The sequence below is a fragment of the Lacerta agilis genome, chromosome 14 (genome assembly GCF_009819535.1).
Source record: "Lacerta agilis isolate rLacAgi1 chromosome 14, rLacAgi1.pri, whole genome shotgun sequence".
In the NCBI taxonomy this organism is placed as follows: domain Eukaryota; kingdom Metazoa; phylum Chordata; class Lepidosauria; order Squamata; family Lacertidae; genus Lacerta; species Lacerta agilis.
The window spans coordinates 4,246,966-4,269,290 of record NC_046325.1 but is presented as its reverse complement, the minus strand read 5'-3'; the positions used below and the strand labels follow the sequence as shown (position 1 = coordinate 4,269,290).

The 22,325-nt window shown below is 53.2% G+C and overlaps 1 protein-coding gene across 1 annotated transcript in view; it reads right to left on the bottom strand.

Annotated features, from left to right (window-relative positions):
• DNAH2 (dynein axonemal heavy chain 2) overlaps positions 1–22,325 on the bottom strand; it is a 112,487-nt gene that overhangs the window by 48,068 nt on the left and 42,094 nt on the right. Inside the window, 19 exon segments of the mRNA XM_033170284.1 lie at positions 5–132; positions 743–923; positions 1,018–1,207; positions 1,561–1,664; positions 3,757–3,945; positions 5,146–5,256; positions 6,302–6,427; positions 7,259–7,357; positions 7,633–7,850; positions 9,100–9,238; positions 11,067–11,247; positions 11,773–11,855; positions 12,224–12,380; positions 12,932–13,035; positions 13,934–14,095; positions 14,237–14,400; positions 16,213–16,387; positions 16,752–16,908; positions 17,008–17,208. Of these exon segments, the coding sequence (XP_033026175.1) occupies positions 5–132; positions 743–923; positions 1,018–1,207; positions 1,561–1,664; positions 3,757–3,945; positions 5,146–5,256; positions 6,302–6,427; positions 7,259–7,357; positions 7,633–7,850; positions 9,100–9,238; positions 11,067–11,247; positions 11,773–11,855; positions 12,224–12,380; positions 12,932–13,035; positions 13,934–14,095; positions 14,237–14,400; positions 16,213–16,387; positions 16,752–16,908; positions 17,008–17,208 (2,869 nt within the window).

Sequence of the window (22,325 nt, the reverse complement as noted above, 5' to 3'; positions counted from 1 at the left end):
GTACCTTGCAGTTATTGAAGCCTTCCCCAAAGAGGATGATCTCGGCGATGAGCGTGGAGTCAGGCACCACCATGGAGATGGGGCGGAACATCGACTTGAGGTTGTCGGGCAGCTCTGTGCGTCCGGCGTAACCTGCCACGAGGAACACGAAAGCATTGGCAAATGTCCACGGGTAGAGGCACACACACACACACACCCCAGCTGAGCCCACCTGTCAGGGACTGGACTGAAGGGGACGAGATTGAGGAGGAATGGTAGAGATCGCCCCCCCTTCTCTTCCTGAGAGGAAGGCAGTATTGAATTACAGAAGTGGTTTGAGGAAGGTCACAGCTCAGAGACAAGAGAACAGAAGAGATGGGAGGTGTTGGGAGAAGAGGAGGAGGACATAGAGAGCAGCCAGCTGACACACTATCACTGGATAGTATTTCTGACCCCCCTTCTCCCAGAACACGGCGTTCATTGAGATTGCAAGAGCAAAGGATTCAGAGACAATTAGCCCCTGGCGGCCACCGTAAGGGGAAGTTCTGTTGCTAGGAAGGGAAGGGGGAGGAGCTCAGTTGGAGCAACACCATTAATGGGAGACAGACTGCATTCCTTTGTCTCTTGCTGTGATGATTGAATAAGCTCATTAGCAAGAACTCTTCTTTGTTTTTCTCTGCTTCTTGCTGCCATGGGGGAAGGGATAGAATTCCCCGAAGCCTGACACCACCCCTGCCCAGAACGATCCTCCCGGCCTCCCCACCTGGGTTCATGGTGATGAAGATGCCGCAAGACCACACCAAGTTGATCTCGTGGCCCTCAAAGGTGAAGCGCGTCAGGTTGGCGGCCAAAGCCGAGAGGATGGAGAGGATCTGCTGGGCCACGACGGACAGGACCTCAATGTTGATGCGGTTGAACTCATCAAAGCAGCCCCAGGCCCCGGTCTGTTGGCAGAGTGCAAAGTGGGGAGCTTGAGGAGGGCCAGGGCAGGCATGGGGAGCCCTTGGAGCAAGACCTGCACCGGACTCTTCCCCTTACCTGCGCTAGGCCAGAGTACATGCGCCCCATCGACTTGTAGTCCAGGCCTTCGGAGCAGTTGACCACAATGACGTACATGCCCAGAGCCTTGCCCAGGTCCTTCACTGTCTCCGTCTTTCCAGTGCCTGCAGGGCCCTTGGGGGACCCTCCCCGGTGGAGGTGGAGGGCTGTGGTCAGAGTCATGTAGCACCTGTGGAAGAGAGGCCGAAGGAACCCAAACACCTCAAGCTCTCCTTGTTGACTAGCCCTCCAGAGCAGGATGACTAGGGGTTCCCATGGCTGGCTTCCCACTTCCCCACTGGCCACCTGGGCCCACCTCCTTACCTCATTTCTTTTTCACCCCTCCCCAAACATTATTAGCTGCCTCTTCCCCTTCCCAGGCTCCCTCCTGCTGTCCCCAGCAGATTCCCCCACCTTTCCGACCCAGGCAGACCCAGACTGTAGCCTTTCAACGCTGGCACCAGGCCCTTCACGGCATGCCAACTTCCATGGCCAGAAACCACTAGGCTTCTCCTGGCCGGGCTCACAGCCCTCGTGGGATACCTGTCAGTGAGTGGGGTGATGACCAGCCGCCCAGAGTTCCCCAGATACTCGTAGCCATAGGCAAACTGGGTGTTGGTCTGCCGGATGACGCAATCGTCCAGCTCCTGGAAAAAAAAATTTATTTTCCATAGGAGAGGGGTGGTGGGGTGTTGGGAACTTGTGTAAGTCGGCTGGTAGCGCACCACATCTCAGCCCGTGTGATGCATCAGGAGTATGTGGAGTCCCAGCAGAGTTTTCAGAGATTTCCTTCCCGCAACAGAATGGCTTCTTCCAGAATCCCCGGTTAAGGGGAAAACTCCTCTGCCACGCGGCTTAAAGTAACAAAGCGCTTAACATCTCCAGACAGAAGACAATGCTAAACAACACTATGGACTTTATACAGTTCTTCTGGTCTTTGAAGTAAAGGTGCTTATATATGGAGAGATCCGCTAACACTATCACCATGGTAGCTGACGCTGCTGTGTAAAACCCACAGCCTCTTCCCCTATCTCACAGATTCAGAGTCAGACCCTGGCAGCAAAGCAGGATAGCACCAGGGCAAGACTTCACATAATGAAAGCAATGCCCCAGAGACTATTATACCTGTCTCTACATTCCTGAACCAATGGGAGGGTGAGCGACTCAGCCTGTCATGCACACGACCTTGCTGCTGTTGCTATGGTAACCCCAGTGCACCTGGCACCCTTATCTCAGAACATCCAGATGTGCTAACTCAAGACATGGGACCAAGCACTGTGCCACTTAAACCATTGTTCACATTGCATCAACACAGAGCGGTCACTTGCAGTCACATGATGCCCCATGTTTCCCTCCCGGCACCCACATTGCTAAAAACTTTCCTTCCTTCCCAATCCTGGTGTCCTCCAGATGTTTTGGACTACAGCTCCCATCAACCCTAATACCAATGGAGTTCATTCCCACTTCCATTTGTCCGGTGATTTCAAGTCGTAGCTCTGAAAGGCTCCTCTTTTTTGTCCCGCTGTGGAATCGGAACAAATGTCAATCAGGTTCTCTGCGGATTGACATTTGTTCCAATTCAGCGGTAAGCAACGGGTGTTCCAAGGAAAAGCAGCGGGGGGTGGGGCGAGAGAAGAAGAACCTCTTTGACCCATGACTAGAAATTATGGGGCAACCAGAAGTATGGGTGAGCCCATGGTCATGCTGGGTGTGGCAGATAAAGAGCTGGTAGCTCAAAACATCCGGAGGGCACCAGGCTGGGGTAGGCAGAGCAAAGCCATCATGGCTAGTAGGCATCAATAGTCCTCTCCTCTATGAACTTGTCCAATCCTGCTTCTTCCGGCACCCCAAGCCCTCCACCGTTGCCTCCTGCTCCTCTAGTCCTAGCTGCCTTGCTCTGGACTTGACCCCTGCTGTGTTTTGGACCCAGGCGCTTCCTGTGGTCTCAACTTGGACGGGCAGCCAGCTCTCCCCTCCACACACACACACACACACACACACACACACACACACCAGGTCCTGGAACTCTGCGAGGACCTGGCTTCTCCTGAGGGCAAGCACAAAAGAAAGGGAGGCCGCACAGGGCCATATTGGTAGCAAGGGTCAGTGCAGGGGGCAGCCCCCCGGCAGCCTCCCCACCTGCCTCCTAGATGCCGTGCCACTTAGGTGTGGAGGCCTGAACGTGCAGAGGATGCAGACCAAAGGTCTGCTGCTTCCATTTGAGCTAATAATAATAATAATAATAATAATAATAATAATATTTTATTTATACCCCGCCCTTCCCGATTTAAAAACCGGGTTCAGGGCAGCTAACAGCAAATATAAAAACATTGATTAAAAGCAACTTAAAAGACAGCTTAAAAACAGCATAAAATACAACATAAATGTAGCATCCATGTCAATAAAATTCAATAAAATAAAATAAAATAAAAACAATCCAAGCGGTCTGGCTGCCACCCGCTGGGTGAGAAAAGAGGCCACACACACACACACACACAGGCTCCAGCCCAAGCTCAGACCCTCCCCAAGAGCAGAGTCTCCTGCGCTTCCGCACCACAAACAGCAGAGGGAAACGGCACTCAAGGATGGGCGCAGAAGCTAACTGGGCTGGGAATTGTTAACTGTCCAGAGGAGGGCGGCAGCGGCGGCTCGCCACTGACACGCAGTAAACATGCATCTCTCTGCTCCCCCACTGCGCCACCCAGCCTCCCGCCAGCCCATGCCAGCCCCCCTCCTCACCTTCTCCCAGTAGAGGCGAAGCTGGCTCAGCCACTCAAAGGACGTCACGTCAAGCAGGCCGCTCTTGTAGAGCCTCTCAATGACATCCCGGGCGTGGACCTCCACCGTCACCAGCGCCACAATCTTCAGGCGCATGATCTTCGTCAGGTTGCCTCGAATGGCCTCCGAGTACTTGTTCAGCATGGACACCTGCGCGGGGAGCAAGGGCCTGATTGGGGCGGGCAAAACGGAGCTTCCGTTTTCGGTTGGGCCAAGAAACCATGGAGGAGGGTTGCCGTCTCTGTGCCCGGCCTGTGATCCTTTCCAGAAGGATCTGGCCGGCTGGAGATGGAGGCAGGGCCCCAAATGTGGGAGCCCAAAGGCCCCCACACTCTCTAACATCCCTCAGGTGAAAAAGGAGACATATTCCTCATCCGTGTCATCGTGCCCCAAATGTCTGCTCCTCAGAGACTGGGGCAGGGATGCAGACGCGGCAGCCAAGAGAAGCAAGCCAGAGCCAAGCGACCGTAATGGCCGCTCTGCAACCCTGAGACCCCTCAAAGCCATGGCAGCATCCTCATGGATGGGCAGGCCCCACCCCCTTTGCTCCCACCCCCTTCTTTATGGGAGACGGACCGAGCAGCAGGGAAACGGTGAAAAAATTTCTTAGGTGCATCAAAGTGATCTGGATCTTGTTTTCATAAAAATGGGAAGTGATGCCATATTGAGTTGGGGGGAGGCGAGGGAGTGGGAGGCATAGAACTAAGAAATGTGTTAGAGGGACACAAGGATATGAACTTCCAGTAACGCATTACACGCTATACTGAAGGGAAGGTACCTTGGGAATTCAGGACTCTGCGTGAAAAAGCAAGAAACCGTGATGGCTTAAAGGCTTTCGTAATGAACCTGGCATTTTCAGGGAGTCTCCACCTCCCGAGCCACTGGGACCCTCTCCCTGGGGTCAAACTCCTCTCACGGTCCCAGATTCCCATACCCCAAACCACTAGGTTTGGACACCTCCAACACTCTGATCTCCTCCTCATCACCTGACAGCTCTCTAGGGTAACTCTGTGCCCCCCCCCCAGATGCTGTTGGGTCCCCTAACCCCTACTAGCTCCAGCCAGCATGGCCAATGCTCAGGAGTGACTGATGGGAGATGCAGTCCGGCAGCAGCACCTAGAGGATCCCTCGCAGGGCCACCCTGTCCTACCTAGGGACCCAAAGCACTGGATAACCAGAGAGCAAAAGACAGCACACCCCTCGGACTTGGGTTCCCTAGACACACATCCGAGAGAGAAGCAGATCTTGTCAGCCTCCCAGCTGAGGGGACGGAGGTGCCAACATGTGCTCATCTGTGGGCGCCTTGACCCACATGCAGGAATGGGGTAGATCTGCCAGCCCCTGTCTCACCTGCTTCTTTTTCATGGCTTTGAGGTATTTCTTGTCCCCTCGGTCCTTGCAGGTGGCCAAGCACTTGCTAACGTCCGCCGTCCACTGGATCTGGCTAGCGGTGATCACCATCTGCAAGGAGAGGATTCTGGGTAAGCATGGAGGGGCTGCCAGTTTGGGGGAGAAGGCATCTGCAAGCAAACCCTGGCCCCAATTTTTTTCAGTGTCAGAACTTTCATTAGGCACTCAAGAGTGGGTTGGTTCACTCATCATCCCAGGCAACTGGAATCTCCGATTCACCCATAAACGCGCATTTAAAGGGGCAGGGAAAAAACATCCTGCTTGTCAGTACAACTTAAGAAGGGGGAGAGAAAGAGTTCCTGGGGTCACTAATTAGCATGGAGTAGTACTGAGTATGATTACTGTTATTAAATCTACTGCCCACCGTTCATCAGCAGGTCCCAGGGCCGGTGATATCAATTTAAAATTCAGTATTAAAAACAATTAGCATGAATGACAGTTCCGAGAATAAGGGTGTGCCCTAAAAGCACACACCCCTTAGGCGTCAAAGGCCAGGCCAAAATCTGTGCCCAAGGCACAGTCTAACAGAGTCCTAGACATGGAACTGTACACTTGGAAGGGTCCTCTGGTCAAAACCCCTAGAATGCAGGAGTCACAGGTTCCCCGACAGCCAGCCATCCTCTGCTGAAAAACCTGCAATATAGGAGAGTCCACCCCATTCCAAGGTTGTCTGCTCCACTATTGCTTTGGTGCCGGCTAAGTCCTCAGCGTGACCACCCCATCCCTCTCCTAGCCTTGTCCAGAGCCGTCTTTCCCATACGGCTTAGTGGTTTGTTGCGCCAGGGCGCTGGCCTCTCAGGGGCGCCCCAGCGAGTGGGGGAGCTGCGCGGCTTTGCCGGCGGCATCTCCTTTCCTTGCACGCCTGCCAGCTACTCCCCGTCAAACATATGGCTGGCGGGCGTGCAGCTTCTTTCCCAAGCCTCCGCGGGGATTGATCTCCCGCAGCGGCATGGGGGAGAGTTGCACACACACACACCCATGGCCGGCAGTGAGCAGCTTCCCCCCCCCCACTATCCGTGGTAATTTGGGGGCACTGAGCAGATATTTGCACCCCAGCGCCGCATCTGCTAAAGAAGACCCTGGCCTTGTCCATCACCTGTCCAGGCCACTCCTTCACCCATTTGTCCCTCTTGGTCAGCATCTTCTTCAAGGCGAGACGGCAGTTCCTCAGCACCTCCCGCAGGGTCCAGCGCATGGCCCGTTCCACGTCACACAGCCACTCCTGCAAGGTCAACGATCCTCAGCTAGTCCGTTCTGAGGACAGGCTAGCAGGGCCGGCGTCAAGGCTTGCTGCAGGTGAGCATCACAACTTTATTGCACCAAGGCACAAGGGTAGAAATGTCAGAGGAATCCCTGGCTCCCGAAAAGGTAGCAACTGCTCTCTCGGCACATTATTCCACCCTCATCGTGCTGAACCTGACACAGGGTCTCAGAAAGCAGAGAAAGCCGCAAGGGTGGCAGCAGAGGGAGAGGCAGGGGTTCAGAGGGTTACTTGGAGGGGCTGGAGACTGCCTCTATTGAGACACAGCAGCAGAGGACCAGGAAGGGGAGCCCTGAGCTAGACACTGCTCAACTAACCCCAACTCAGGGAGTGTGAGCAGTCTCGGGAGAGAGAGCAGGCGTAGTGTTCACATCCCCAGCGAGGCGTCATTTAGTGCCTGCCCATCTGTACAGTCGTACCTTGGGTTACGTCTGCTCCGGGTTACATTTTTTCGGGTTACGTACTCTGGTAACCTGGAAGTGTTTTTCGCCATGTGCGCGTTCTGCACTTTCACGCATGTGCGATATCGCCGTTCGGGTTACGTACTTTTCAGGTTACAAACAGCATCCCAGAACCAATTAAGTACGTAACCCGAGGTACCACTGTACTGGGTTCCTGATGCCTGCAGTGCTTAATAATAATAATAATAATAATAATAATAATAATAATAATAATAATTTATTATTTATACCCCGCCCATCTGGCTGGCTTTCCCCAGCATGGTACTGGAGTTCCTTTCCACAGTCAGGGAGATCTAGGATGGTGCTGAGCAGAAGGCCGGAAAGGACTCACCTCGACGGGTCCCTCCAGCATCACTGGGTGCGTGAAATCTATGTACTCGCCATCCAGAGAGAACATGCCCAAGGCTTCGGATCGGTTGGTATTGCCAATCTAAGGGGAAAAGAGAGAGCTAAGGTTTTCGTCCCAGTCACCGGTGGGGGGGGGGGGAGAAAGGGGCCCTTGCTAGCTCACTTTCCCACCAAGAGAGAGCCCAGGATGAGGAGAACGCCAGCTGCCCATTAGCCACAATATTTAGTGGAAAGAAGAAAAGGCACTGGTGAAGAAGCGAAGTGGGCCTTGCTGTGAGGCTGGGGGCAGTCGCTGGCAGTCATGTGGGCTGGTGTGTGTGTGTGTGTGTGTGTGTGTGTGTGTGTGTGTGTCCCTGCCTTCTGCATTTTGAGGCACTTGATGTTGTCGAAGCACTTCTTGAGGTGGGGCTGGACGGCTTCCGGGTTGCGCGACTGGCCCAAGATCTCCAGCAGGTCGTCGTTGGAGAGGAAGTAGAAGCGGGGGAAGACGTGGCGCTTGGTCTCCAGGTACATGTCGAGGGACTTCTGGATCTCTTCCAGGGCGCTGTTCATTTCCACCAGCTTGTCCAACAGTCCTGTGGGGGAGGGGGGAGCATCACAAAACAGTCACAAGTGGCCCCCGGAAAAGAAACCCACCCAGTTTGGCCTATCCACCCACCTTGTGCAGGTGCTGAAGTGCCCACGCCATAATAATAATAATAATAATAATAATAATAATAATAATAATAATAATACACACACACACACACCTGGCTGGGTTTCCCCAGCCACTCTGGGTGGCTTCCAACAGAATATTAAAAACATGATAAAGCATCAAACATTAAAAACTTCCCTATTCAGGGCTGCCTTCCGATGTCTTCTAAAAGTCAGATAGTTGCTTATTTCCTTGACATCTGATGGGAGGGCATTCCACAGGGCGGACGCCACCACTGAGAAGGCCTTCTGCCTGGTTCCCTGGAACCTCACTTCTTGCAGTGAGGGAACTGCCAAAAGGCCATCGGAGCTGGACCTCAGTGTCTGGGCAGAATGATGGGGGTGGAGATGCTCCTTCAGGTATACTGGTCCAAGGGCGTTTAGGGTTTTAAAGGTGAACACTAACACTTTGAATGTAGGAGCCAATGTAGGTCTTTCAGGGCTGGTGTTATTTGGTCTCGGCGGCTGCTCCCAGTCACCAGTCTAGCTGCCGCATTCTGGACTAGTTGTAGTTTCTGAGTCACCTTCAAAGGCAGCCCCACCTAGAGCACATTGCAGCAGTCCAAGCGGGAGATAACTAGCAAGGTCCTGTGTGGCCTGCCAACCTACTTCCCTGACCCTGGTCACAGTCAATCGCACTGCACCAAACAGGACTGCCCGTCCAGCAAACAACCAGCAACTTACAAACGTATCATAGAATTACAGAGTTCGAAGGGACCCCCCAAGGGTCACCAGCTCCTTGCAATACAGGAATCACAACTAAATCCCTGACAGATGAAACACCTCCAGCAAAGGAGAGCCCATTGCCTTCCGAGGCAGTCCGTTCTGCTGTTGAATGGCTCTTGCTGCCAGAAAGTTCTTCCTAATGTTTCATAGGAAGCTGCCTTAAACCATCTGGGCCCATCTAGCCCAGTGTTGCTGCCTCTGGCTGGCAGCTGCTCTCCCAGGTCTCTGGCAGTGAGAAAGACTTCTCTCATCACCTGTCACCTGAGGCTATTGTGTTGGGCTGAACCTGGGGGCTCCTTCATGCAAATCAGGAGGGCACACGCGTACACACACACACACACACACGAGTTTTTCTCCCCCTTGCTTCTCCTTGTATCCCCTCCCGCAAAGCAGCAGCAGCAGCACCTGGGTGATGTGTGGCCCGCAGAGCGTTGTTGTCCTTCACAAAGCGGTCCATGATGGTCTTCCAGCTGCTGTTGATGCGGTCAAAGGAGGCCGACTCACTGGGCAGCTGCTTGCGGATGTCTTCCCCCAAGAAGATATTCTGGGGAAGGGAGGCGGGAAGAGGAGGAGGGTGAGAGTGAGGCCCGAATCGCTGGGATCACCTGCACTTTTGGGGATGGAGGTCACCAGGCACTGCCCGCCTTGCCCACAGTAGCAGCACAGAAGATCTGAGAGGCTCTTGGGGAGATCTCCTTGGAGGAAGAGCCCTGGGACCCCAGGGCAAGCAAGGACTTGGAAGAAGTCGCAAAGGTCTCTTTTTATCATGTAAGTTGTTTGTAATACAGTACAATAAAAAGGTAAAGGGTAAAGGGACCCCTGACCATTAGGTCCAGTCGCGGATGACTCCGGGGTTGCGGCGCTCATCTCGCTTTACTGGCCGAGGGAGCCAGCGTACAAGTGGCTGTACAGCATGACTAAGCCGCTTCTGGCGAACCACAACAGCGCAAAGAAACACCATTTACCTTCCCGCCAGAGCGGTACTTAGTTATCTACTTGCACTTTGAGATGCTTTTGAACTGCTAGGTTGGCAGGAGCTGGGACCGAACAACGGGAGCTCACCCCGTCACGGGGATTTGAACCGCCGACTTTCTGATCGGCAAGCCCTAGGCTCTGTGGTTTAGACCACAGCTCCACCCATGTCAACTAATGTAAAAAAATTTTTTAAAAAAACTGCTACAAAAAGTATAAAACAGAATAAGTAGAACACAGAGTTCTATCTTAACGGTGGTTCTTAACCCTTAGCACCCACAGAGAGCTCCTCCCGGCTCTGACCTGAGATATTCCTTTCTCTTCCCACCCTCTCAATCTGAGAGACCAACATTTCCCTGCCTCCCAGGGTCCTCCATCAACCATCTACCGCCCCCATAAGTAAATAAAGGCCCCGAGTGGAGGACACCAAAGAAAAAAGAGAAGAAAACAAAGAGAGACAAGAACAACAAAAGGAGAGGAAGGTAAAGAGTAAAGGAAAGAGAAAGAAGCACAAAGAAAGAAGGAAAGAGAGAGAGAGAGAAAAGAGGAGAAGAGAAAAACAGAAAAAGGAAAAGAAACAATAAACATAAAGAGGGCTTCAGATTTTCCATCTGCTGGTTATATTACAAAAAGAAGAAAACAAGACATTCGGTCTATGATAACCATCAATCCTTTCCACTTCCTGTTAAACATTATTTCTTTTAAGTCTCAAAATCATTCATTTCTTGCCTTGGCTTGCGGAAGTTTCATCTGACAGGCCCCTGCAACAACCCTTCCCACCACCTCCAGAGCCCTGCCTTGGTCCTGAACTCTCTCCCTTCACAAAGGCAGCAGGGTACCCTAGGAAGCTCAGGGTCAGTGTAGGAGGGCTTGTTGGGTTGCCAGGAGTCTCCTTGGGAACAAGAGTCTACTCAAGGAGGGAGAAGATCCAGACAATGACCAGGAAGAGAAGAAGATATTAAGTCACCCGGGGTCCTCTGGACCAATGGAGGTGTTATGTGAATTTACAGAGCTGGTTGGGCCTCCTTCAAAGGGGTGCCACATTTTCTGTGCAGCAGGATCCAATGAGCCACACTTGCAACATGTTCTGAGGGTTGTGGGTAATTTCCCCCTCTCTCAGATTCTGTTTAAAAAGTTACCCTTGCTTTATGACTGAAAGAGAGACTGCCCATAGCAGCACGAAGGAAGGACCTGCTTCTTTCCTTTCTCTCTCTGAGGAAGATGCAGAATAGCCATCACTAATGTCCCCTCCTCTGATCTGCTCACACTTAATGCAAGGCAGAACAGCTACTTGTTGCCCAAAGAGAGAGAGAGAGAGAGAGTTTCTCATTTCCATCAGTGAAGCCCCCAAGTGCCTGTTGCTACCGCCTTTTCTGCCTCCTGGAGAAAGCGAGCCTCACCTCCAAGTACATCCACTGTCGCTGGACCGTCAGCAGCATCTCAATCACCTCCAGGATGAGCGAGAGGCAGCGCTCCCAGCGGTCCACATCCTTCTCGAAGGGCTTCACGAAGCGCGAGGCCTTCATGGTGGACAAGGCCACCTGGTTGTCATCCAGAGCCTGGAAGACGTCTTCGGTTCCTCTGGAGAAATGGGGTGCACGTGAGCACAGGCCTTGCCGGACAGGGCCCAAAGCCTGGAACCCTTGTAAGGTCAGAGCACGCATGCAAGATCAGAATCCCTCTCTGGCTTCTGGTTGGGCTGGAATGTACGCCGACATAACTAGACTGACAAACCCCACTTTAGACAGTGTCTGGACCACAAGCTCCTAAATCTCCTGGGTCATTTTCTTTATTTATCCTTCAGAAAAACTGTGCTCTGCCCCCCTTCCACCGCAGCTGCAATGATTGTGGAAGCTTGCAACAATCGAAAAACCATTAATGAGAGCCTTTTAAAAATTAACAAAATTAAGGCAACCACAAAATGTTAAAAACAAGGATATGGACAGCAGACAAAAACCTCAAAAGGAGGGGACCAGATGTTTAAAGCTACTCAGCCCAACTGGACAGATGCTGGCCAGAGCCCACGACAGAAATGCAACCTGGACATGTGCTGCCATCCTGGGTGAAGGGGCCACCCTTTTTTTGCACCTCTTGCACTGGGCCTACCTGACACGGTGGTGTCCCTTGTCCTTGTATGGCACGATATCCAAAGTGGTGCCGTCCCAAGTCTTGGCAATGTTTGCAAGAGCCTGCAGGGAAGGCAGGGAAGGCCAATTGACAATGCTGAGAGAGAGAGAGAGGCTGGAGGCTGGGCACCCGGTGGCTAAAGCAGCAGCAGGACCACTTCCCCAAGCCACACCCACCTGAGGTTATGTATGACGTCAGGTGGGGTACAGTAAAAAAAAAGTGACTTCCTGCCATTTACAGGCATTTTGAGCAAAGGGAAATGGCGACCAGGTGACTGGCAGGTGGGTGGTAAAGGAGGGCAGGAGCTGGTCTGATCCAGTCCCCCACCCCTGCTCAATGTGGGGATGAAGTGGGGCCCCTGCAAGTGATGCTCGAGGCATCCTGCCTTCCGAGGAAGCATGGGGCAGGGCCCCAGAGCAGCCAACGCTACCTGCTCAATGGCCAGCTCCTTGGTGGCCGAGGAAGAGATCTCGCCAATCTTTTCCACGTGTTTATCCAGACCAAGCTCAATGATGTTCTCCAGCCTGAAATCCTCGGCATCCTGGTCAAATGCCCTGAGGACTAGGTCCTTCACCTGTTCCCAGTGCCTGTAGGGAACCAGAACAGGCCAGTCAGAGGGTCTCTCTCTTTACTGGTTGAAGAGCTGAGCACTTCAGCACCAAGAAGGATCTTTCTTATGCCTTTGAACCCTGGCTATTCACGGGCACTCTGGGGAACTTCCCCACTTGGCCAGACAATTCCCAGCATCTCGTCTCCACCGCCCACCGCCCTGGTCTCTGCCCACTTTGCTTTGTTGATGAGAAGATAATGAAAATCATTATCAGAAATCATGGGGTAGGTGCCAGAAGCCCCTGCAACCACCAGGTGCGCAAGACCCAAAATATATCCAGGGCGGCCTGTTCCACAGTGCTATGGAGTAACATTGCCTTAATGGGAAGCAGGGCTCTTCTCAGCTCACTAAGGACATCCTAAATCGATGCTTGGATCTTGGACGACGTCTGCAGGAGGTATACCATTCATTGTGGCCTTGGTCATGTCACAAAGGGGTCTCCATGGTCCACCCTTCTTTTTCAGCTCCATAGGATCGTCATCAACCTTCCCCAAAAGGAACAGCCTAGCCAGTAATCGAACTACCTACCTCTCTCGCAAGGCCGGGTTCCTGAGGTCTGTGATTAAGGGCATGGTCTTCTTAAACTGCTCAATCTTCGACTTGGAGGTCTCGATGATCTCCCAGTTCCGATCCTAAAGTCAGAAAACAGTCAGCGGGAGATTGTAAAAACTGTGGAAGGCTGAAAAACCTCTGCAGCGGTAACCCTGTCTGACGGGCAGGGTTGTTGTTGTTGTTATCAGAACTAATATTGGGATTGCAGGCATCTGCCAATGGGCCCTTCAGCACTCATCTTGCTGTGCCTGCCTCCTCTCCCAAGAAGACAGAATCCAGGCCACCCACTGCAGCAGTTGAAGTGATGCCTCCACCTTTAATCCTGGGAGACTGATTGTCAGGGATCATGCCAAGGAAGGCTGCATAGATGAGGAAAGGTGGGAGCCTCCCCCTCCCACTGCTCCTTATCCAGATCCTGAATCTTCCCAGGAGCAGTGGGACAGTATAGATTTGGAACAGTGGTTCGCAGAGGGACATAGTTCAGAAGACAAAAGTTAGGAAGAACTGGGTGGTGAACAGCTAGGAGGAGAAGAACCAGGAGAGAGAAAGAGAGTTAACAGACACTGATTCGCTGGAAAGGGTCCAACCAAACAGTCCAAAGTCACGGAGATTAGATAAGGTAACTGCACAGAAGGCACAGTTGTTGCGAGAACAGGTTGCAAGACGAGGAAGTGACGAGGGTGACTTGGGGGAAGTGGGTGTAAACCTTAATTGGGAGCACCTTTAGTCCGAGAATGGACTCTTTGATCTTCCACTGTGATCATTAAAACCTCTTTAAATGGTAAGAGACTATATTTTGCTTTGTTCTGCTTATCCACAGCCTGACATTGCTTTTCTTAGGATGGAAGCACAGAAGGAAAACTAGCCAACCCTGCGAAATGCCCTTTTGAGTCCCCAATTGGAAAATGACCCCCTGTGGCCCTCGGAAGGGTCAGCTGGGCATCATCACAGGTACACGACCCATGCTTTGCCCCTTACCTTAAGCTCTTTGCTCAGCTTGTTCAGCTTGCGGAAAAGTGCGAATGCTATGTTCTCCATCACTTCCGTCTTCAGGGTCTTGAAGCTGACTACCTTCCACTCGTTCCAGTGGACTTCCCACTCCTTGGTGATCTCCCACACTTGCTGGATGTAATCCAACTCCTGCAGGGGGCGCAGAAGAGAGGTCAGCGATGGCAAGCTTGCCTGCAGGCCTACCCCATAATTCGGCTTCCTTCTTTCTGGTGCAGGAAGTGGCGGACGGGCCGGTCAAGACAAGCTCCCTCCCTGCAGAGCCAATCCTACCCTCTCCAGCTTCTGAAGGTCCTTGGAGGCCGGCTGGTCGATCTTAAAGATGCCCAGGTTAGAACGAAGGGTGTTCTCCTCCTCCTTCATCTGGGCCAGCAGCCGCCTCATTTCAGCAATCTGCTCCAGAGCAGCATCGGCCGACAAGGCGCTGGTGAAAGGACCTAGCATGGGAGGAGAGAGAGGAGTCAATAACCTCAAGCCCTTTTCCTCCTGCCTGCCCCCTCTGGTTGGCCGTCCAGTTGGATAAGGAGCCTGGAGGAAGGTGATGATAGGTGAAGGCAGCAACGCTCAGTTCTGGTGTCAAGCGTTGCAGTTCTGATTCCTGGATTTAAAACTATGAAAAGCTGACCACGGTCTATGTATTGGTCCATGAACCACCTCACACCTGCAGGGGAACCCTAGCTACACAGGCCACAATGAATCTTATCCTGAATGGCACTAGCGGTGGTGAGGTCTCCTATGAAGGGCAGACTAAGACAGCCTGGCCAGGGCGGGGGCAGATAAGGGCACTGAGTGTGCTAGGACGTCAGTCCCACTGAGGACAGAGGCTTATTCCAGCCATAGAATTGTACAGCTGGATGTTTTGGTGTAATGTGAACAATGGCTTGAATGACACAGTGCTTGGGCTCATGTTTTGAGATAGCACATCCCCTACGTCTGGATGTTCCAAGAGAAGAGAGCAGGTGCACTGGGTTATCACAGCAACACCAGAAAGGACGAGTGTGTCTTGATGACTCCTTCGCCTTCCCATTTCGGGAATGCTTTCATTATGCGAAGTCCTCTCCTGATGCCTGCCCATGTCTCGTCCAGTTTGCTGTCAGGGTCTGACTCTGAAACTGTGAGAGTCAGGGGAAGAGGCTGCGGGTTTTACACAGCAGCGATAGCTAGCAAGATGATAGTGTTAGCGAATCTCTCCATACATATGCATCTTTACTTCAAAGACCAGAAGTACTGTATAAAGTCCACAGGAGTGTTTGGCTTTGTCTTATGTCTGGAGACAGTAAATACTTTGTTACTTAGAACTGTATGGGAGAGAAGTTTCCCCCTTAACTGGGGACTCAGGCAGAAGCCGTTCTGCTGGGAGCAGGAAATCTCTGAAGACTCGGCTGGGGCTCCACATGCATCCCAAGGGTTGAGGTGTGGTGAGCTACTGACTGAATTCCACAAGTCTCCAACAGGAAGCGACCCCAAGGGTCATCTAGTCCAACCCTTTGCAATGCAGGAAACAGTGTTAAAGAATCCCAAACAGATGGCCACCCAACCACTGTTTAAAAACCTCCAGTGAAGGAGAGCCCACCACGGAAGGAGTCCATTCCACTGTCAAGCAGCTCTTACTGCACATGTAACTACATGCAGGTTTTGCACCTTCCTTCTCTGGATTCCTTCCAGGAGGAGGAGAATCTGCATCTCACATACAAACATACAAACAAACACAGCCAATGGTAAGCCACTTCCTTGCAAATGCAGCTTCAGTGGCTGGGGACCAGGCAGTGGGTGGGATGGTGGCAGTGGCAACCTTCTCCTTCCTGGAGAACAGTATGAACTTGCTTCACAGTAATCCCAAGGGGGTTTACTTCCAAGTAAATGCACAAAGGACCAGACAAGAAGCCTCCCTTGTGGTGCGCACAGATGGGAGCCAGGAGGCACATTTACCAGACACAGCCTTGACTGCGGACCTCCAGTTAAGAGTTTAAGATGCCTGTAAAAACAGCAGGGGCCAGATTTCCATCGAGCCTGGGCTGCTTTACAGATTCTTCTGAGGCCTTTAAAACAAGCAAAGCCCAGGCTGAGGTTTCACACAATCGACCAAAGGGGAGGGGGTGGGATTCTTTGCCTTGCAAAGGAAAAGGTGCCCTTGGCTGTAAAAAGACTTGGCCACCAAGGAGGGAAAGGGGGGGGGGCAGAGAGAGAGAGAGAGAGAGAGAGAGAGAGAGAGAGAGAGAGCGCCTGGGCTCCCCCCTGCGGCCATTCACCATTGGTGCCAAAGTCTTGCAGGAGATTCTGGGCCTTCTTCTTGAAGTCGTCCGCACAGTGGATGAGGCCCGTCTTGAACTTCTCCTTGTGCTTCTTCAGCATGGCTTCGCTGTCCAGGATGCACTGCTGGAAGGCCAGCCACTCTGAGTTCAGCTCCCCCAGAAGCTGCAGCACCTGGAAGAGAGAGGGGAGGAAGAGGAGGAGGAGAAGGAAGAAGAAGAGAACGCAGAGGTCAGAGGAAGGGGAGCAGAGGCAAGGAGGCACTCGAGAGAAGAGAGAAGCATGACCCCCCCCCCCCACAAAAAAGCCAGCTGCTCCCTTGCTCTGCCTGCCCGCCACCACGCCTGCCACCCTCATCCCAGAGATCAATCAGATTTGTGCCTGGCTCTTGCCCTCAGCAGGGCGCGTAACTTAATTCCGAGAGCGTCTGCCTCAGCAGAAAAGGAGAACATTATGCTCAGGATCACTTTGGCAGGGAAAGAGGGAGGAGGAAGAGGAGGCCGCCCTGCTCCCATTGCCGCCAGAGAGCCCCTCGCACCTCTTCCTCCACTGCAACCTCGTACTTCTCGAGGATGGCAAACTGCTCGTGGATGGGGGGGATCTGCCCCTCGATCTTGGGCAGCTCGTTCTGGAGGGTCTCGTGCAGCTGCAGGCTCCGGCTGAGCTCCTCCAGGGTCTGCGGAGGACGGCTGACGCTGTGCGGGGGGCAAAGGGGGTCCAGTCAGAGGGAGGATCCGGAGGCCGGGGCAGGGAACACTTCCGGGGGGGGAGGCGGGGGGGGGCTCGGTACTCACTCAGCGGCGTTGTTCTGGAGGTAGGCATACAGCTCCCTCAGGCGGCTGGTGGCCATCTCATTCAGCAGGTTGGTGAGCTTGTGCTGCCACTCACTGCAGTGCTGGACCACGGCGGACTTCAGGTGGGAGCAGTCCAGGAGCACAAACTGGATGCTGAGCACCGTCTCCTCCTTCTGGACGTTGTTGGCCACCTCCATGTACCTGCAGGGGCCACACGAGCCCAGTAAGAAAGGCGGGAGGGCTGTGCCTGGAGACCATTAGGTCCAGTTGTGGCCGACTCTGGGGTTGTGGCGCTCATCTCGCTTTCAGGCCGAGGGAGCCGGCGTTTGTCCGCAGACAGCTTCTGGGTCATGTGGCCAGCATGACTAAGCCACTTCTGGTGAACCAGAGCAGCGCACGGAAACGCCATTTACCTTCCCGCTGGAGCGGTACCTATTTATCTACTTGCACTTTGACGTGCTTTCGAACTGCTAGGTTGGCAGGAGCAGGGACCGAGTAATGGGAGCTCACCCTGTCGTGGGGATTCAAACTGCCGACCTTCTGATGGGCAAGCCCTAGGCTCCGTGGTTTAACCCATGGCTAGCAGCCATCAATAGCAGCCAACATGGACAGTGGTCAGGGATGGTGGAAGGTGTAATTCTGTAGTGCCACAGGTTTCCAACAGAGGGGCTGACAACCCAAGGGTACCAGGAAAGAGAGAAGGGTGGGGCCTTTTGTGCAGACATGTTTTGACCTTCTGTGGGTGGCGGGACGCCAGTCAGAGGTGGATGGATCAGACCAAAAGGTCAAAGCAGCCACATAGGAATGGAGGAAGGTGCCTTACCCCTAGTGAGCCAGTTGGGGGTCCATCTAGTTTAGTACTGTCTACACAATGTCTCCTGGGTTTCAGGCAGACCTCTTCCCCAGTCCTGCCTGGAGATGCCAGGGGTGGAATCTGGGACCTTCTCCAGGCAAGGGTGGGCTCTCTTTCCCCAAGCTCAGCCTCCTGCTTCCTCCCCCTCCCCTCAGCCAACCAGAGGCCCCACTGGGAAGCCCGCAAGCAGGGCTTGCAGGCAGGAGCTCTCTCCCCTTCCGTTGCACCTCAGCAACTGGTATTCAGAGGAGGTCGGCACGCCGCCACTGCACTCAAACGCCCGCCCGCACTGCAGGAAAAAGGGGCTTTTGCAAAGCTGCTTCACATTCCGATGAAGTTTGCTGAACTCCTGAACAGCAGATGCTCTGGTGTCACAGTAATGAATCTAACTTACCTGGGCGTAACCTACATAGATTATAGCCAGATTCTTTAATACATCACATCCATCTAATCTGCAATCTCACCTCACCTGGACTCTAAATAGGGTATCATTTGACCCAGATCTAAATATCCCAAGATTAATTCGCTGCTTCGTGTTCTCAGCTAGCTAGTTGGAAGAGGCTGGGGGACGGGATGGAATATTTGGATATGCCGGGGGGGGGTGATTTTAGGCAAAAGCATGCACTCGCCCTCATGCAAGACTATTTACGTAGAATCACATGGTGTATATGCTTTGAAAGGAAGCCAGGCCGCTGCCTGGACACTCGCAAGGTGCAAAGTGGCCCTTGGACCACGTCCGGCCTTGTTCCTGGGCTGCACAATGGGAACAGCCACTTTGGGGAGGGAGAAGCAGATTCCCTCCGTGCGATTTGTTAATTGAAACAGAGCTTTCCTTCCTATCTTCCTGACTCATCGAAGCAAGGAAGGCCAGCAGGTGGAGAATTGTTTCGGGCCCCAAGGGATCTTATTAAGTCTTCCTGTTTCATTTATTAATTCCCTGTCAACGGGTCACCGGGAACACAAAGCCAAACTCTATTAACAGGGAGAGCGAGGAAACAAACACAATCCGGGGCCTCCAAAGAGACAAATGGGGGCAATGGCAGCGCTTGGGGCCTGGCAGAGACGGATCGGGCAGGGGGAGTCTTTGCGCCGCTCCCTCATTACGGGGCCCAAATTCGCCTCCGTCCCACGCAGGGCCCGTAAATTAGGCGTGTCAGAAGCGCTGAGTCAGTAAAGCACAGCAGGGGAGGGCTGGGGGGGGGGAGAAAAGAGACTGGAGAGATTTATCCTGCCGCAAGGCCTGGCTCCCCTCAGCCGCTGCCACTTCTCCACAGCCTCAGCCCCCTGGCTTTGCCATCTGTGGGGATAAAACATGGCAGAAGAGCCTCTCCTGACAGTGACTCATGGGCTGCTGTACTAACTTCCCATCAAAAGTGTGGTGGTGTGTTTTTTGTTTTTTTTTTTTAGGGGGGTCGCTTTCTTCCTTTTTTTGCTTGTTGCCTTTAATCTGGGAATTCAGCTACTGAAGTACGCTGGAGAACACCGAGGCATCAAAAGCTCGTAAAACATGCTGTAAACGAAAAAGTTCAAAAGGCAAACGGCAGCTGCTTTGAAGAGGCCTCTGCCAGAGCCGCCAGCCCCAGGGACCCCCTTGACCTGCCCGTGACACCGGGGCAATGGAGGACGCCACTTTTAGCTCCGTCTCCCTTGCTTTTTTGAACCACAGCAAGCCTCGAACCACCGAGGAGATGGAGGCTGCCTGGCATCCTCTCCCAGCCTCCCATCTCCAGAGAGAGAGAGGGGGGGGGGCAAACCCGGGCGGGGTGGGGTGGGGGGAAGCTGAGTCTCTCTCGCTGCCTCCCTCCAAAGCACTCAACATGCTTGTTCAATAAATTATTAAAAGATTAAAGGATCAGGGATGGAATCCTTCCGTTTATCCCTCTCGCGTGTACACACGAATCGCTCTCGGCCAGGATGCCTTCATCTCAGAAGGCCTTGACCGGGTTCGGAGGAGGAAGAGGGAGGCAGGGAGGAAGTCTCGCCAGCTTCCCTACCCAAGCTGGGGAAAGGACCCGAATGCAAGGGGGCCGGAGGAGATCCCTTGCTGTGTCAATCAGGCAAAACTCTCCAAGTTGTGGAGAGCAGGCAAGCCTCCGCATGCATACCAAAGGCAGGGGGCTAAGTAAATAGTCCAAACTCCGTATGACGAGCTCAACATGTCTCAGACCACCCCTCATCTTTCTTCCCAAGCCCGCCCTCTTCCCTCTTACACGGACAATGTTCCCATCCACCCTGCTGAGCAGGCATGTGACCCCTGGGTGATTTATCTTGGACTCCTCTCTCTCCTTTCTTCTTCACATTCGGTCCACAGCCAAGCCATGTCGCTTCCCCCTTTAGCACTGTGAAAATGCAGTCCTCTTCCTCCCTCTCTCTCAGCCCACTCTGCGAAACTCTGGCGCACGCCTTGGCCATCTCTCGCCTGGACCACAGCAACCTTCCCCTCTCGGTTCTTCCTCTCATTCCCCTTTATCCCATCACCTCCATCCAGTGGTCTGCAGCCAAAGCCACTGGTCTCTGTCATTACTCTGATCGGACAATGACCCTCCTGAAATCCCTACACCCAGGACTGACCCTCCCAATAGGCAGAGTGAGGCAGGCACCTCCGGCAGCAATTGCTGGCAGGTGTGGAATGGTACCCCCCCCCCCACTAGCCTGCTGTCTCTGTTGTAGCAGAAGACGCCACCATTGTTCCTGTGAGGTTCAGCTTCTAGTTGGGTGGCAGGGGCAGGTATCATCTTCATATCCTTTGTCTTGGACCAGTCCTTCCTACACCAGCTTCCTGCCCACTCTCCAAATCACCTTACCCTGACCTTCAAGCCCCTCTGTGACCTCTCATCTCTCCGCTCTCAGATCCCAGCTCGCCCCGCATGCCCAGCTTGTGACCCTCGTCCCATCAGCCTCCACCATCCAAAGCACTCCGCACTCTTTCAGCTGCTTCCTGAAACGCCAGCATGACTCCCCCCAAACCCAACTCCCGTTAATCCTTTGGCACAAAGCCCCTCGTTCCCATGCTCTATTGTAGCAAAGCCTGAGCGTGCAAAGCTGAAGCCACATCTTATTTCTCTATTTACCCCTTCCTCTCCTAGATTCATAGAGTTGGAAGGGGCCTAAGGGTCATCTAGTCCAACCCCCTGCAATGCAGGAATCACAAAGACTCCCTGACAGGTGGCCATCCAACCTCAGTTTAAAAACCCCCAACAGAGGGTCAACCACCTGGCCAAGGTGTCAAACGGCTCTTGCCATCAGAATGTTCTTCCTAATGCTCTGTCCTCTGTGTGACGGCCCTTCAGAAGATGGCTATCAGGTCACCTCTCCATCTTTTCTTCTCCAAGCTAAATATACCCAACCCCCTTAACCATTCCTCCTCTTGTTTCTCCTATATCAATTTTTAGACTGCAAGCTCTTTGGGGCAGGGACCCTTTTCCCCATGATGGTGCTAGATAACAAATAAAAGTGTTGAACCACAAATCATGGAAAGCTCAGTTTCATGCCGCCCCCACCCCAACAAGGGCACCAATAAATGGACTGTGCCTGCCTCTCCGTCCCAAAGAGGGGGCACCCACCAAGGGCAGAAGCTGTCCGCCCCAGCAAGAAGGTTTTTTACAGCCCCTGAGCCAAGCTGTCTGGCTCCTCTCGCAAGGCCAGCCCCGCTGGGCAGCGTCTCCGAGGGCGGCCTGGGCTTCCAAGCCTATTTGCCGAGTCTCCTGCAGCAGCTGGATCTTGTTTACAAAGCTCTTAATGTGACGTCTCCAGGGGGAGAGCTGTACAAACATCCAACTTGCACTCAGACTCTCTGTATTTCTCTCCCCGGTTTGGGTTTCTTAAAATCACTTTTGACATTTGCATGGAAACAGGTTTTCTTCTTCCTGCTGCTCATTCCCCCCAAAAGCCATCGCTCAAGCTGCACTGAATTCCAGCCTCCTCTGGGGAAGGGGAAGGGCAGTTGCTGAAAAGCACACAGCGGTGTTTGACAAGGGTTTGCAACATAAAGGGGAAACAGACTGCCCTCCCCGGCTTGGGCAGCGGGGGAAATGCTGCGGGGAGTTCTTATCCGCAAACCTTTGTGTGTACACAGAGAGTCGAACAGCGCCTCCAGGGTGCAACTGCCTTATCTTCACTTGGGGCAGCCCCACCACAAGTTAAAGTCCCAAATGCCAAAGCTACCCTGTAGGACAGCTTCCTATCTCGTCGTCTTTTCAGCATGTGCTGATGGGGAAGGGCTATAGCTCAGTGAGAAGAACATCTGCTTTGCATGCAGAAGGTCCCAGGTTCAATTCCAGAAATGTTCCCAGGTACAGCTGCGAGAAATGCCCTGCCTGAAGCCCAGGAGAGACACTGCTGCCAGTCAGTGCAGACAGGGCCAGCGGTCTGACTCATTATAGGGGACCTGCCTATGTTCCAATCATGCAACTTTGTGCCACGTCCATCTAGTCCAACCACCAGCAATGAGCAATCTCAACTGAAG